The sequence below is a fragment of the Stenella coeruleoalba genome, assembly GCF_951394435.1.
Source record: "Stenella coeruleoalba genome assembly, chromosome: 3".
NCBI classification, from domain to species: Eukaryota; Metazoa; Chordata; class Mammalia; order Artiodactyla; family Delphinidae; genus Stenella; species Stenella coeruleoalba.
Window position 1 is genome coordinate 95,153,917 of NC_137148.1, and position 15,063 is coordinate 95,168,979.

Genomic DNA, 15,063 nt, shown 5'->3' on the forward strand with positions numbered 1-15,063 from the left:
ACCCTTTCCACAATAATCTCATCAAGACCTTAGATAAATTCAGCAAGTTGTCAAGAGGATGCAAAATTAATTAGATCAAATCTACCTCTCTGCCCGCACTGCTGAAAGAACAATTACAGCCGACCACGTGGGCATCCTCCCCGCCACACGCTCACAGGGAAACTTGCATGTCTTCCAGTAGAGAGCAAAGCACCTGACCTCACAACCTATCATTTTCCTGGGTGCCTCAAAGAAAAGCCAGAGACTGCAAATAGATTCCTTTTCAGTAGGTGATAAAGAGATATTAATTTAGTAAACAAATAAATGGTGGCACCCTGGATTATATTAGCATTTCTTTCTCAGTCTCTCCACCAATTTCAAAATCTGTTCTGGATGAAAAGTCTGCCATGTGCCCTGCACCCCAGTGTTTAAACTAAAGTGATAGAGAAGGCCGAGTCTGGAGTTGAGCTTGCTTGGGGCTTTACCTAGGATAGCGCTCTTAGCTTGGCAAGGATCATCTACAGAAAATGCCAGTGATGTGTGGAAACACACTTTAGATCCAAAATTGATGCAAGATTCCACTTCCCAAGCTTATTGTGTGTACGTGCAATTAACCACCTAATATGATTGAATAATCAATTTATTATATATCTGTCATCTGTCAATCTCTTGACCTCTGTATTTCCTTCCCTACCACCCATCTTCCTTCGTATCACCCACTGCTTACAGGTAAAGCCAAAACCCCTTAGCATGACTTTTAATCTCAGTTCCCTTTCTGGCCCTTTTAAATGCTTCTCTTCCTCTCAGACTTCACTCTGCCCCACTGCTAGCCAGGATGTCACCTGTGTGTACCCCCCGCTAAACTGCAAGCTCCTTGAGTGCAGGGCTTATGTTGGATCAGATCAGTGTGTACTGTAGCATTCAGCAGAAGGCTTATGTGTAGCGCATGTTTGCTGAACGTCTGTTGAATGAACGAAGAAAGAAGTGAACAAACGTTGCCATTTTGCCTTTCTTTGGGACTAGGGTTATTGTTACCATTATTACATTTTCTCTTAAATCAACTATTAAATTAACTATTATTTTCTAGTGCTCTGATTCCAGTTCATATCCTTCAAAGTTGTGGAAATGAGAAATGAAAACAAAGGCAGCCGTATAATTGAAGAAGAAAAATCACTCCATATAGTTTACATAACTGTTGATAAAAACCTGAGGTTAAATTAAAATTAGAAAGAAACAGTAGTTTTAATCATACCCTTGTTTAGGAACAGTTTGACTTCTAAGCCTTCTTCACTTAAAAGTGGTATTTGGAAGCTTGCTTTCAGTGATAATTTTTAAAATTACTCTAACATATTTCAAACGCATATACAACTTTTAGTGATATTTCTCTGGAATTAAATACAATGATAATATTTTTCACAGGATGAAATCTTTACTTTAATTCCTCTTATATGGGTTATTTTAGATTTTCTAACAGTTGAAGGGCAAATGTAGACTAGAGATTAGATCTTATATACTCACTGGAGAAGTTATCAGTAACCTCTTCAGTAGGCTTGCCAGGTAGCAAATAAATATACAGAACTTCTGGTTAAATTTCAACTTCAGATAAATAATAATGTTTTAGTATACGTATGTCCCGTGCAGTAGGTGGGGCATACTTATACTAAAAAATTATTCATGGTTTCTCTGAAATTCACATTTAACTGAGCACTCCATTTTATGTAGCAACCCTACTCTTCTGCCTCCGAATAATGGGCTTCTACTGGTTCCCCATAAATATTCTTCAGACTCACTCTAAACTTTCGGAGATTAAAATAGCTTAACAGAGCATAACAAAAATGATAGTAAGCCTTTATGGGGCAGGTTTAGCACAATTTACAAATTTAAAAATATACTAATGGACTAAATTTCAAGAATTGTATCTTCATCAGCAACAACAGCAACTTAGATGCCAACTTTCTTATGAACTTTGAAAGATACTTTTCCTCTAACCCTCAAAACCAGAAATAAGGAAACTCAGGGCTTCCCAGGTGGCGCAGTGGTTGAGAGTCCGCCTGCCGATGCAGGGGACATGGGTTCGTGCCCCGTTCCGGGAAGATCCCACATGCCGCGGAGCGGCTGGGCCCGTGAGCCATGGCCGCTGAGCCTGCGGGTCCGGAGCCTGTGCTCCGCAACGGGAGACGCCACAACAGTGAGAGGCCTGCATACCACAAACAAAACAAAACAAAACAACAACAACAAAAAACCAGAAATAAGGAAACTCTAATTCAGAAGCATTGTTGGAAGAACAGCAACCAGTCCCCCATCTCTTAGTGTTCCCTGGCCCTGACCATGCATGTTCCTACCTGGTTGAGTTAGTCGTCGATTGTTAGGTGGAAGTTGCAGCCCTTTGTCCCCCCGCTAGCAGCCCCTTCCCCATCAAACAGAACCCCTCTCAACCCCCTTCTCTGAGTTCTCTTCCAAGACGGTCCTGTTCTACCATCACATTTAAAAATGGCTGTGATACTATAGGTTTTACTAATAAAAGCTATACATATTACCATGGAGTTAAGGTTTTTTTGTTTTAAATAGAGCTCAGGATGTTCAAAAAGAGCCTGAGTTTGCCAGCATTTCCACAAAACTTTTAAATATGAGTCCTGTACCAGATGTACCTCACTTCCCTCATCCTCCCTGTCAAGTGATATATGACTGCTATAATATTGGCACTGAAGGGGACGACTAAAGGGGCAGAGAAGCCGTTTCCAAGTGCTATGTCCTTGATGTGTTCAGCCAGGTTGTCTTCAGTTGTCTAATATCTTTTTCTAAAGTCTGCCGTGCACCGTTTTGCCTTGTTCACAGAGACAATAGCGGTTGTAAAGGCTTTTTGGTGCATTTTTGCGTCTTTGTGTGCTTCATCTGTCTCGCAGTTTGATATTTCTTGGACAGGAACTATGTCTATCTCTAGTTTAGCCTCTAATTCCTTATATTGGCATCCAATACTGCGCTGTAGAGCCAGTAATAAATTTTGCTTGAAGACTCCTCAGAAAACATTTTTGTTATGTAATGTTACTGAAGAAACGGCAGAGAAAATGCAGTCCAAGTTTAGGAGTCAGGGAAAGAAGAGAATCTTATTTTTCTCCCTTTATTACCGTCATCAGCAATAATTTTCTCTGTAAATAAGATCACCTGCATATGACTTGCTAGGAACCAAGAAATCACTTTCCCCATTGGGAGAACTGAGATGCTTTAAAATCCTTCATCCATTAGATTTTAAGCGTTGCAGATTGTTAAAACACAGAAGCTGTCGGGCCAGGCTCTGTTACCAAATATACTCTCTCAAAATGGGATTTCCTAGCCTGTTCATGAAGAAAGCCTGGCTCTGTGGGTTTGGGACTCAAAATAGGTAAAGTTTGAAAGAGAGAAAAGGGAAAGAAGGGTCAAGTGTAGGTTACTGCCAAGTCAGGGGAACATGCTGTAGCCCAAGAGTCCTTACAGATCTCAGAAAAGTAGGCGGGAAGCAGAAGTGCTGGAGGTAAACTTCCCCGGGCCACAATTTGGGAAATAACGAGCTGCTGTCTACACTTGGATGCTCACTGCTGGTCTGGAGAATCATCTCGCCAGATGCTTAACAAGCCTAGAATGACTAATCTCTTTTTAGTCTAAATCCATTTTACTCTCAATTCCTACTTGACCAAACTTCTCATCCCTAATCGCAAAGCTCAGTAGTTGGAAGAGAAATCAGAAGAACACCAGGTCGTATAACTGCAGGGCTCAGAGCCCAGCTAGAAGGTAGGGCCATTATTCAGTCTCGTTCTTCCAAATGCCAGAAGCACAGTTTTGGTCTAGGTTAATCATCACTGGACTTTTTAAATTGCTCCAGGCCAGAGTTACCCACACGTTACTCATCAGCTACCAATGCTACAGTCCTAGTGAAATCAATGAGCCTCACTTACCATGTTATTTACTTTTTATACCTCTGTGTCCCTATACTTCCTGAATTAGTAGTTACTTAATATTTAAATTACCTTTAAGGTGAGTTTCCAGTGGAAACTTTATATAATTATCATAAATGGAAAAAAGTGTCACTTTTCATAAATAGAAGGTAACCATAAAAATAAAATTAACTGAAAGCAAAACAATGTTTGTTCCAGCTAGCTCCAGCTGCATGGCAAAGCCCCCAATCTAAAGCCTGTTCTTTCTCCTCAGAAGGGTAGTAGCAAGTTTCTGGAGTTGTTAAAGCACCAAACTGAGACTTTTGCCTTGACATAACCAAGAAGATGGAAAGAGAAATGAAAGGGGTGTTAACTTTCCACCACATGATTCAGTATTCTTGAAGGCCATGGTGTCTCTGAACCATCTAAATCAGCTCATGTAAGATGTGACATGTCCTACTTGGAGGCTGTGATGCCTTTGAGGAATAAATAATTGACTGTAGAGAGGATTGTTGATAAACTCTATGATTTATACAGTTCCATTCAGGATTGTCATGCAGTGTGGCCAGTATACTCATCATTCTTCATAGACCTTCTGAATCTTACCGGAATGTTATTTCCCAAACTAAAAATTGCTTACAAAATAGCTTGTACATTGATTAACATATATTCACCATTTGCTGTACATTTTAGGTTAAATTATTCATTTGATCCCTAATTTAAATTCTGTTTCTACATCTTTTCCTTGTCTGTAATGACATCTTCTTGACTAAATATAATAATGTGATAATATCTTGTTTTAAAGATTTCCCAAAATATATAAGCACATATATAAGCTCTGGCATTTCCAATCAAATGGGAACATTTTTGTATATATTGACTATTTCATCAGTTTTTTGAGAGCTCACAAGAACTCTAGAAAATAAACTCTGAAGTAGGGGATTTTCTTCTAATCTGACTTATTCTTGTGTCTTTATGGCAGTGGTCCATGATTACATTAGACATTTATGCTACACAGCTCTCTTGGCAAATCTGTCCCTGGCTAATTTCCTCACCTATCTTGCAGTCTTCTTGGAAATCAGGTTTTGGAGGATTATTGCTTTTGGTCAGAAACAAGAGGCACAGGAGTGGCTATTAATTCCCAGTATTGCTTAACCTAGAAAAGAAAGCTCTTATTTCTCTTGCTGTGGGAAGGAGATGAGGGGAGACAAGCCAGATCTAAAAATAAACTGGATTTTCTTTCTTATTCATATGTAATTAGAGCCCCTTTGTAACTACTCATTACCACCTCGATAGTTATAGGATGAATAAATAATATATATTTTTAAATGTGGCAAAACCAAGAAAGAAGTAGCCAGGGCTGCTTCTAATTTATCAACTTGGTGATTAAAGGGCTGGCTCTAGAGGCTCCAGACATCTAGGGAGCCAGAGATAAAACAGGGCAGTTGGCTGTGTTTTTACTAATGAATCTAGGGCTTGAAAGATATCAGGCAATTTTAAAGAAAAGCAGCAAGGACAAGAGATATTAGACAAGGCCAGTAGGGTAATGAAGGACAAGGCCAGTTACTGAGCGAGAAAATTACTTCATTTTCTGTGATAATACTTGTGTGTGCTTTGTAGCTCTCTTCTCACGCTTTGTTAGTATGGCTGTACATATATATACGTACAGCATCGGAATGCTACCCCCAGTGTAGAAGGAAAGAGCCTTGGAACGTTCCGCAGAGGGGCAGAGGGCTTGGGTCTATTATTTTGAAAGGGGGAGGCTAAGAACAATGGTAGCAGAAGGGGGTTAGATTGCAAGGTGAGGAACAGTGCTTTGACAGAACGTGAGGGACGCACAGGATTAAATCAAGACGAAAGACACAGCAAGGAAAAGAAAGAAAAAGGCAAGCAAACATACTCTGGAAATGCAGAACTGTTTGGAGGATGAGCTGGGACCCGGAGTGGGATCAACCCAGTGGTGCTCAACATTTCTGCAGAGCAGAGCTCTGGGCTCGTTTGCTCACTGGTCTTTTTTCAGCAGCCAAAGTGAAAAGGGCATGGGACACTTGACTCCTCAGCTAGCTGGTCAGCAGACACATTTTCTGCTTAGTGGGGAAATGTGCGGTATTTTACAAACAGTTCCAGAGTATATTTAGCTCCTAAAGCTGGGGCACACAAATGTCACATTCCCATAAGACAATTGGCCCAGTGAAAAGAGCACCCACCAGAGGCCCGCAGAAACCCCATTAAACTCTTGCATCCCAGGAGGTGCTGCACACCTGGATGTGACATCATTAAGGCACCCACGTCAGGGAATGGAAAGAAGCGAGGGGATCACAGGTTGGGTCAAGTTAAAGGACGTAATCATGAGTCAGAAAAGAAACAAGACTTTTCCAACGGAGAAGTAACGCCATCACCAAGTCATACCACACAGTGCTTGGCAAAACAAAAGTTCAAAATAAATCATGAACATTAAACAGAAAAACACTTCAGAGCAAAATGGAAATTAAAATCATAAAAAATCATGACAAAAGGAACATCAAGCTACATTACTTTTTTATTTTTAAAGTTTCTGCGTAACAACTCATTGTCATTGCCCTATCAAATACACACGTAATCAGTTGTCAAAAATGAAGCTCAAATTTGACAGGGCAAGGCAAGGAGTTAATAGCACGAGAACAGTGATCATGTTAAACACCCATGCAATCACCTCTGCCACCATTGTTTGACAATCTGTAGACTGCTTCCAGCTTTGTCAATATTCATAATAAGACCCAAGAGAATGAACAATGCCGAATTTTAAAATGATCTGTCAAAGTGTTAATTGGACTCTTTGATAACCTCCCTCCCTCGGGAGAGGTAACGATTGGAGAAAATTCACACCATCCGTCTCAGTGAAGCGAAGAGGAAATGACTGTAACCAACAGCTAGATATTTGGTTGACATATTTAATGCTTTACTGGAAAGGCTGTTTGGTTTTTCAGAAAGTTGCAGTGGGCAAATACAAAGTGATTTTTACTGTGTTGTCTGTTCTTGAGAACTCGGCCAAGACTAACACATCTGCGGTCGGGAGCCACACAGAACAAATAATGGCACATGCTAGGGCTGGTGGCCTGCTGGGATAGTTCTGCCCCGTCACGAATTGGCCTGGTGCTTTCTTGTGATGGTTAAGAGCAGGGATCTCACCAATTTAGAGGCTGCTGAGACAAAAGCCACTTAAAAAAAAAAAAAAGATTGGGGCAGGACATATTAACAGTAAGAAGTTATAGAAGAATAATAAAATCGATTAAGGGGATATATTAAAGAACGAGTTAAGGGACTTCCCTGGCGGTCCAGTGGATAAGACTTCACCTTCGGACGCAGGGGGTGCGGGTTTGATCCCTGGTAGGGGAGCTAAGATCCCACATGCCTTGCGGCCAAAAAACTAAAACAGAAGCAATATTGTAACAAATTCAGTAAAGACTTAAAAAAAAAAAAAGTTAAAAGGACTACATCTTCCCATTTTGGGCTTGGCATGTAGCAGCAGAAGGTACGACATTCTCAGGAGATGAGCCGCCAAAAAAAAAAAGGTGAAAATTTAGTGTGTGAGTCTGCCTAGCAAACATTCTCTAAAAGTAAAGATGGAAATATGTATACAGAAAACCCTGGGGGAAGACACGATAGAGACTGTCTTCCAAGGGTCACTGTGGCTGGTCTGCCCTTGAGACTCAAATCCCTGCTTGGATGAAACTCTTGAAAACATATAGAAGTAAACAAGGCTGAATGGGGGGAAACAGCTCGCAACATAACTGAGCTTTTCAGTCTCTGATTTACAAGACTTTTTTGGACAAGTAAAGGCCTCTTTGGTTGCAGCTGCAACTAAAGTAGGATGTGTTACCAGAAGCAGCAAATGGCGAGAAAAGAGATGACATTTCCTGTCTCTAGTTGAGCAAAGAAAGCCAGGGAGAATTTAGGACAGTTCACAGTAGAGTCCCTTTCATTTAGTGCAGCTTCCTTTCCATTTTAAATGCATAGCAATTCTGCTTGATTAAATAACATATTTTTGTTTTAGCTGTTATCCTCTAAGGGCAATGAAGTGCGTCCCAGGACCTCAGCTCTATTCAAATTCAGCACCATGTGAGAGTGAGGGATGCTACCAGCCAGAAAAGACTCAACTCTGCTATTTCTCCATTCACTGATTAAACGGGCTTTTACTTTGATTACACGTACTTGCCAAAGCCCGCACCGCATTCCATCCCATTATGGGGGGAAGAGAGGATCCAGAAATCACTGAACGAGCTAAGAGGAGTGGAAAGGGATCTCAGCGGCCAGTATCTGCTTTGGGCCAAGCCATGCCTCTCTTGGGTGGAGGAAGCTTAGAGGCTGTGTTATTTGTTTTGTGTGGTTTCTCCTTGGTCAGGGAATCATTGTGGATCAAGCCTAGCATAGAGGATCGGGTTGCAGCCTTTTCTGAGACGCTTTCAATCATAGTGTGTTGGAGGTTCGTTCCTTAAATGCTGCTATGATTCAGCTGGAAGCAGTTCCGTAGTCCTCCCCACTTTTCCCTCCCTCTCCCCCCAGAGGAAGAGGTACTTCCAAGGCCTTACCCTTCTTGTCTTGGTGATTATGGGAAGACACTGCCCCCAAAGAGTCTGTGCTGTCAGGTGAATCCTTCCAGTCCAGCATTCCTCCCCTAGACTCATACCCCTCTTGAGCCGCCGAATTGGACGTGGTGGTGCTGGGCAGGAGGGAACTGGAGTGCCCTGTTTTCATCACAAATATAGTTAGGGAAAACATCACCGGAGACACCCGCTCTCCCTTTGCTCAGAGGCCAGGAGGTTGGACACCCACTCTGGCTGTAAAAGACTCAAAGGAGATTGTCCTAGAAATAACAAGACTGGTGGGTAGGATTCAGCAGAAGACCCCTGAGATTGTCCTAGAAATAACAAGACTGGTGGGTAGGATTCAGCAGAAGACCCCTGAGATTGTCCTAGAAATAACAAGACTGGTGGGTAGGATTCAGCAGAAGACCCCTTGTACTTGTAGTTAGAGGATGAAGGGCCAGATCTCGTCTCTGCTGCTTGCTCGATGAGCCTGAGGGAATCCCTTAAGCTCTCTGGGCCTTGGTTGGTTTTCCCTGTGCACAAAGTGGAGATGATGTCGTTTACCTCCCAGTGTTGGAAGGATAAAGTGACATCACGTTGAAAGTACCTAACAGTATCTGACACACAGTAAGCGCTCAAGAAGTATCCGAGTCCTTCTTTGGTATTCTCACAGCAGCACTAAGGTAGAATGTGTCCACTCTGGGGACAGCGTTTGTGACGGATGGGGCAGGTTTATGGTAGTGGGTGAGCCTCTGCCCCGTCACAAACAGCTCAGCGGCCCTGAGCCTTTCCCATGGAGGACGTGTCTAGTTTTCAGCTGCAACTCAGCCTCACAGGCATTCCTCTTTGCGGGGGAAGTGACTGCTTTCTAAAGGGATCTGCTCCCACCCCCTCCTTCCTGGAACAGAGGCCTCAACTGCTCCATGTTGTTATGGCTGTGCCTTTTGTGTCTTATTCCAGCCAAGTTAGTTTCGTGGTTTCATGACTCATACGAGTGAGAGGTGGTTTTCTGAGGCCACACTGACTGATCCAATTCCGATTAGAAAGGGATAGCTTTTTGAGATCCAGAGCAGCCAACCCTAGGATAATGCCAGAGGAAGGATGGCTAGGTTGGGAGTTACGGCAGAAACTGGATGTTTCCTGTGAACACATTTCTAAGCTTTCCCCCCCATCATTCCACAAGGTTAAATGCAGATCATATCTGGTGCTTTGATCTAAGCTGTCACAATGATTTAAAGAAGCCCCACTACCTGTTCTCTCTGGTGGAAATAAAAAATCACCTCTCTGTGATTTTCCAGTAGAGTCTTTGGCTTATTAAAGCATCTTACCTACAGCAGCCTCTTGAACAATTTTTAAAAAGACATCAAGGCAACCACTGTGAATGTGTAATTGGGGCCTTTGGTAGAAAGTAGGACAGATTCACAAGTGGCTCCAGCCTTGGGCTGTGATCACCGCATATGTGATAAATATGATACTAGCCACCAGAAAGAAAGATGATAATGAATGCACTGCATTCTTCTCTTTTACAATTATGATTGGAAGTTGGATTCCTAGGAGACTTTAATACTGTAAATTACATACTGTGTATACACACACACACATACACACACGTGCGTGTGTGTGTGTATGAATAAAGCGGGGAAAAGCAAGCCAGCCAAGTGGCTTATCTAAGCTATAGGATTTCCATGGAGGCTCCACACTTGAAGTGTTACCACAAAGCTCTGGTAACATCTAAGAGGCCCCTTTCTGTGTAGAGCTTGTTTGGCTCTTCCACAGCTTCAAATATCCGCTTTGTTGCAAATAGTCTAGTTCGCATCCAACCGCTAAAAACCTGTTCATTGAAAAGTAAAGAATTCTTGCGTCTAGACTTTTTGTTTTTATATTTCTGGGTTTCACATCTCATCTCCCAATACTGGTAAGAGAACAAGGGTAGGAAAATTATTAACCTGGAATTGGCAATACAGACTTTCTTTTACTTCCTTTATGCTTATATTGAGGTCTAAAATATAGCCCTATTTTCTACTCTTGAATTCAACAATGCTCTCGTGCAGTATACGGTCAACCTAAGAGACTTCAGCACCCAGCCTAAGCAAACAATTAGAAATAGCTTTGCAGGGAGTCAGGAAGGGGGGAAGGAAAAATAGAAGCCTCTCCTCCAAGTAGCAAGAATTTCTTTTACCTGAATTGATATGCATTTTGAGCACTTTCAATTTAACTGTGTTCAAGGGGCAATTTTATGGTAATGCCATTAAGTATGGTTTAGGGAGAACATTTCTTAATACGGTAATCTAGGGGAAATAGATGCCTAAGGGACACATTCTCTGTAGAAAGATTTCCTGGACCATATGCTGCAAATATATGGAAAACTCATTGGTAATGGAAAGCTATGGCTATGAGAGGAAATTAATGTGGACCAGATGGTAGTTAGGTAGGAAAATGTTTCACACAAATGTGAGAAATCAGCTCCTGCCTATTGCTGAAGTGTTAGTCTAATACCCACCACATCTCCATATTCTACATGTAAATCTAGAGAAACCATGCATCTGATGTTCTCAAATGGAAAAAAAAATAGCGCAGCATGAGGTTTGTAATCTTTTAAACTTATGCTTGAGGACAGGCAATATGTGTCATGGGTGAAGCAAACAGTTGGAGAAAGCAATGCCTGATTCTCAAGAATTTTAGAACTACCATGTAGAAGCACCATGAAGCAGCCATCCTTAGTTTGAAATCAAAGAGGTGTATTATTATTACCTCTCCACCTGTTAAAAGGAAATCACTTATATTCCTTCTTAGAATCTGATTCTACAGGCTATATTGTTTTTGTGCATTCCCTAAGAGACTGTAACCAAAATAATGCTACAAAAATAGGCAATCGTTTGTGGATATGGTATTACATGTCAACAATTTGGAACCTATAATTTTGTGTTGTTAATCCAGTATGAAAAGTCATATTATCATCAATGGAGCTTATGGTGTATTATTCTTATAATATACAAAGAAATATTTAAAAAGTTAACTTTAATATGCATCATATTGTTTCTCTATATCTACAAGTCTTTGTAATTCTAGAGGTTAGAGATCCTTCAAACTACTCTAACCTATTAACAATGATTGTACCCAGTTAGACACAGAAGAGACACTAAATCAATACAAGAGAGGATGAGAGAAGGAAGATAATCAGGGTCCAATTCACTAAAAAAGGGTTCTTGTATATGTAAGTGGTGTTGCACAGAGCTTTTGCCACACAGAGAGTTTGCATGGCTTACCGAACGATCCCTTTTTCAGAGTTAGGCAGTTCTGGTTCTGCGGGTCACCCTATGAGTCTGTACTCAGCCACTGAACTTTTTATGGGAACATGCAAAGGACACAGCTAGACACAGTGGGTGCATTTTGGACTTTGGGGTTGGCTTCCTAGTCTACATCCATGCTCATAAAAACAGCAATTTGCTTTTTTCTTTGATGGTTCAAATATAGCACCTAATCCAGTACCTGGCACATAGTAAGCACTAAACTAATGTCTACAAATGAATGAGTTAAATCTCTTCTAGGTTTATTAGCTCCAAAATAAGCATCTCTTGCAGTAGTTTGTGAAAAGAAAGTCTCCTCTGTTTTTGTAAGTACTGTCTGGACCAGCCCTCATGTTGATGGTCAGTTAATCATCTAACCCCTTCACACCCGGGAGAGATTGAGCCTGAAATGGACAGGGTCATTAGTTGAAAGGAAAATTCCAACTCTTCTTTAGTTTCATCACAGAAACCGCTGACCGAGCGAATGGGCATTGTTCTTTAAAGTGTTAACACGGAGGAATTAATAAGTTCCTTTCCTTTTATAAAGGCAGTAAGAGAGATCCATAAATTGAAGAGTGATTTTTGTTCATAAAGAGCATCCCATGGTTTAATTATTCTATCTATATGAGAAATTACCTGGGAGTTAAAATTGGCCGTAGTACTATTGATGAATGCTGGGGTTACTGGTTCAGTTAGATTCAAGACCTGAATTTCTCAATATCTGATAAAGATTATTCAATTATAGGAAATGACTGCAAAGTATGATATTGGAGAAGTGCAGATGCAAAGTGGGTTCTCTTTGTGAAGGGCAAGCTAAGCTAGATGACACTTGCCTCCTGAGAAGTGTTTCTTCCACCTGTTGGTGTTTGACATTCTGGCTTGAATCATAGACGAGAGAATGGTAAAGGTGGATGAATTCAGTGGGCTCATCTACGCCATGCTGCCTCACTTCACGACAGGAGAAACCGGGCATTGTTTTCCCTACCTGCACAGCCCCAGTTTATAAGATAGTCTTTAGGACTTTCAAAGAGGCTTTTTATTTATGCTAATTAGACACAGGAGTGAGAGTGTCCACAGAGCTATTAGATGTATTTGTAGCCATCTTGAACTATTTTTTTGAATCCTGAATCCACCTTGCTTTCTTTTCTTCCTCTTTTTTTCTTTTCTTTATTTTGTCCCCTTCCTCTATTACCTACTTCTACATTTAAAGACTGACCTAGAGCTGTTATTGTTACGTGTCTTCAACATAAGTTATAAAATGTGTATCAGTGAAGCTTGTAGTCCCCATCATAATGCAGAAGCTTAAATTTCCCATTACATATATGTTGTTCATTATCTTTAAAAAACACATGAATAGTTTACCTTAATAAACATTTGGGGAGGCTTTGAGAAATGGAACTGGAACATTTCAACTACAGTTTAACTTTTCTTCTAAAGAGTTCGGAATAGTCTGTTTATGGACTTAATGGCTTTGTTTAGTATAGTGTCTGTATATTTCAGAGCAGGAACAATGGGGTAAATCCTGTTTGCACATCATTTCCACTGCGTCACTCTTCCTTGTATACATTTAAAGACGTTTCACTGAAGATAGGTCTACGTATTCATACTCTTTGTGTGATTAAATTTCGATGGCTATATTGGAAAGCTTTGCCTAATAAGAACTTAGTATCTGCACTCTGTATAGATTTTCCTGCAGAGGGTATTGTTCTGAAAGTAAGCATTTTGGGGAATGATACTATCAGTTAAGGAGCTATGGCCTATGAGTTATAAGCACTATTCTTTTATCTTGGATGTACTTATGTCCAGAAGCAATTTCTTCTCCCTCAAGAACTCATTAAATGCATTCACCAAATTCCCTAAGGTTGGCATATTTCATGTTCTGTGGATTAAAAATGTAGGACTCATTCTCACATGTCAGTTGTCTCATATATGTAGAGTAATTTTTGAAGCATCATGAAATCTATGAATAATTTTAGTGAATTGGGGCCCTGAAGTAGCAAAGAATCTGGTCCATGATGTTTAGAAATGAAGATTATAAACTACCACAGGATGAATGGCTCGAAGAATAAAAAAAAAACAACCCATAAACTGACCATATACTGTGTTGTAAGACATTTCATGATCTGGTAGAGGAGTTGAAATGTCTATAAAAAATAATGAGAATTTAAAAATTAATTTTAAAATAAACGTAAAATTCGAAAATACTCAAGAGGTTTAGTGAAACAGGATTTCTCAAATATATTTCCATTGCTATTAAATTATGAGTAATATCTTCCTTACCATTCAGTGCCACGAAGGAATCTGAAAGACAGAAGGGAGGAGTAGGTTACTTAACATTTAACACTCTGCTCAGTGTGACTTCCGTAATAAGTGGGAGTGAGCTGATACAGAGCTGTGCTAACATACGATCCCCAATACTAAGTAAGCGCTTTTTACTTTCTGCTTGTAATAGAAGATGCTTCATATTTGGTCCGATTTCATATCCTTATACTATCTCTTTCCCAAGTGAGCTTCCTCAAAGTCATGCCTTTGTTGCCAAGAGGCGGAGAAAAAGCAAGTTAGTGGAAGGAATGTTAACTGCGATTATATGTAAGCCCTACTCCATACAGAGGGATGTGTGTGTGGATAAAGTGAGTCACATCTGGACCACACTTACAAAGCACATTTTCTTTACATTCTCTCTCATTTCATCCTCCCAGCCATTCTGTGAGCAACTGTCCACTATCACAATGTTCTGAACTCAGCAGGAGTTTTAGTTAGGAAATTAACAAAAATAAAAATCACACATACAGGCAGCATACATTTGTGTGTGTGTGCACGTGCGTGCCCCCGCTGTGTGTCTGGGTCATGCCACTTGTTCACTCAGCCTGCTACTCAGCCTCTGACACTGGCTCTTTATGGTTTCCTCATTTTCCCTAAAACTCCTGTTAAAGAGTCATTGTGTACCAAATATCTAAATCCTTTGAATGCTTGTGTGTGACTGGATATGTCTGACAGAAGTAGGTCATGCTCCAGTGGGCGCCCAGGAGCAGAGAAGCCACTAGGAAAGGCGTTACCTCCTGCCCGGAGCAGGCACCCTACGTGCCTCAGCAGGAGTGGGGATCGAGTTACTGAGCACACGAAAACACAGAGGCTTGACCAGTGAGACGGAAGAGTAAATCACTGGCCTGGGGCCTGAGGGTCTGCCCTGCGCTCTGCCTGAGGACCCAGGCGTGGTGTAAGCCTGCTGGTGTAGTGGATGCTCTAGAGAGCCAGTAACACTTTCACATTTTTCATATATTTACCTATTCAATCCAAATGGACACCCCTATTTTTCTAGATGCC

The 15,063-nt window shown here is 40.9% G+C and overlaps 1 protein-coding gene and 1 long non-coding RNA gene across 3 annotated transcripts in view; one reads left to right on the plus strand and one right to left on the minus strand.

Annotated features, from left to right (window-relative positions):
- LOC307184706 overlaps window positions 1-15,063 on the plus strand; it is a 169,953-nt gene that overhangs the window by 15,820 nt on the left and 139,070 nt on the right. The gene's annotated exons all lie outside the window — the stretch shown is intronic.
- The window catches only part of SEMA6A (semaphorin 6A), a 126,272-nt gene that overhangs the window by 12,462 nt on the left and 98,747 nt on the right, over window positions 1-15,063 (minus strand). The window contains exons 17-19 of one of the 2 annotated variants that reach the window (XM_079918380.1): window positions 14,020-14,040; window positions 13,833-13,883; window positions 8,456-8,611 (exon numbers count right to left, since the gene is read on the minus strand). In XM_079918380.1, coding sequence (XP_079774506.1) covers window positions 8,456-8,611; window positions 13,833-13,883; window positions 14,020-14,040 — 228 coding nt within the window. The remainder of the gene's footprint in view (window positions 1-8,455; window positions 8,612-13,832; window positions 13,884-14,019; window positions 14,041-15,063) is intronic. The other variant, XM_079918381.1, reaches the window with a different exon arrangement.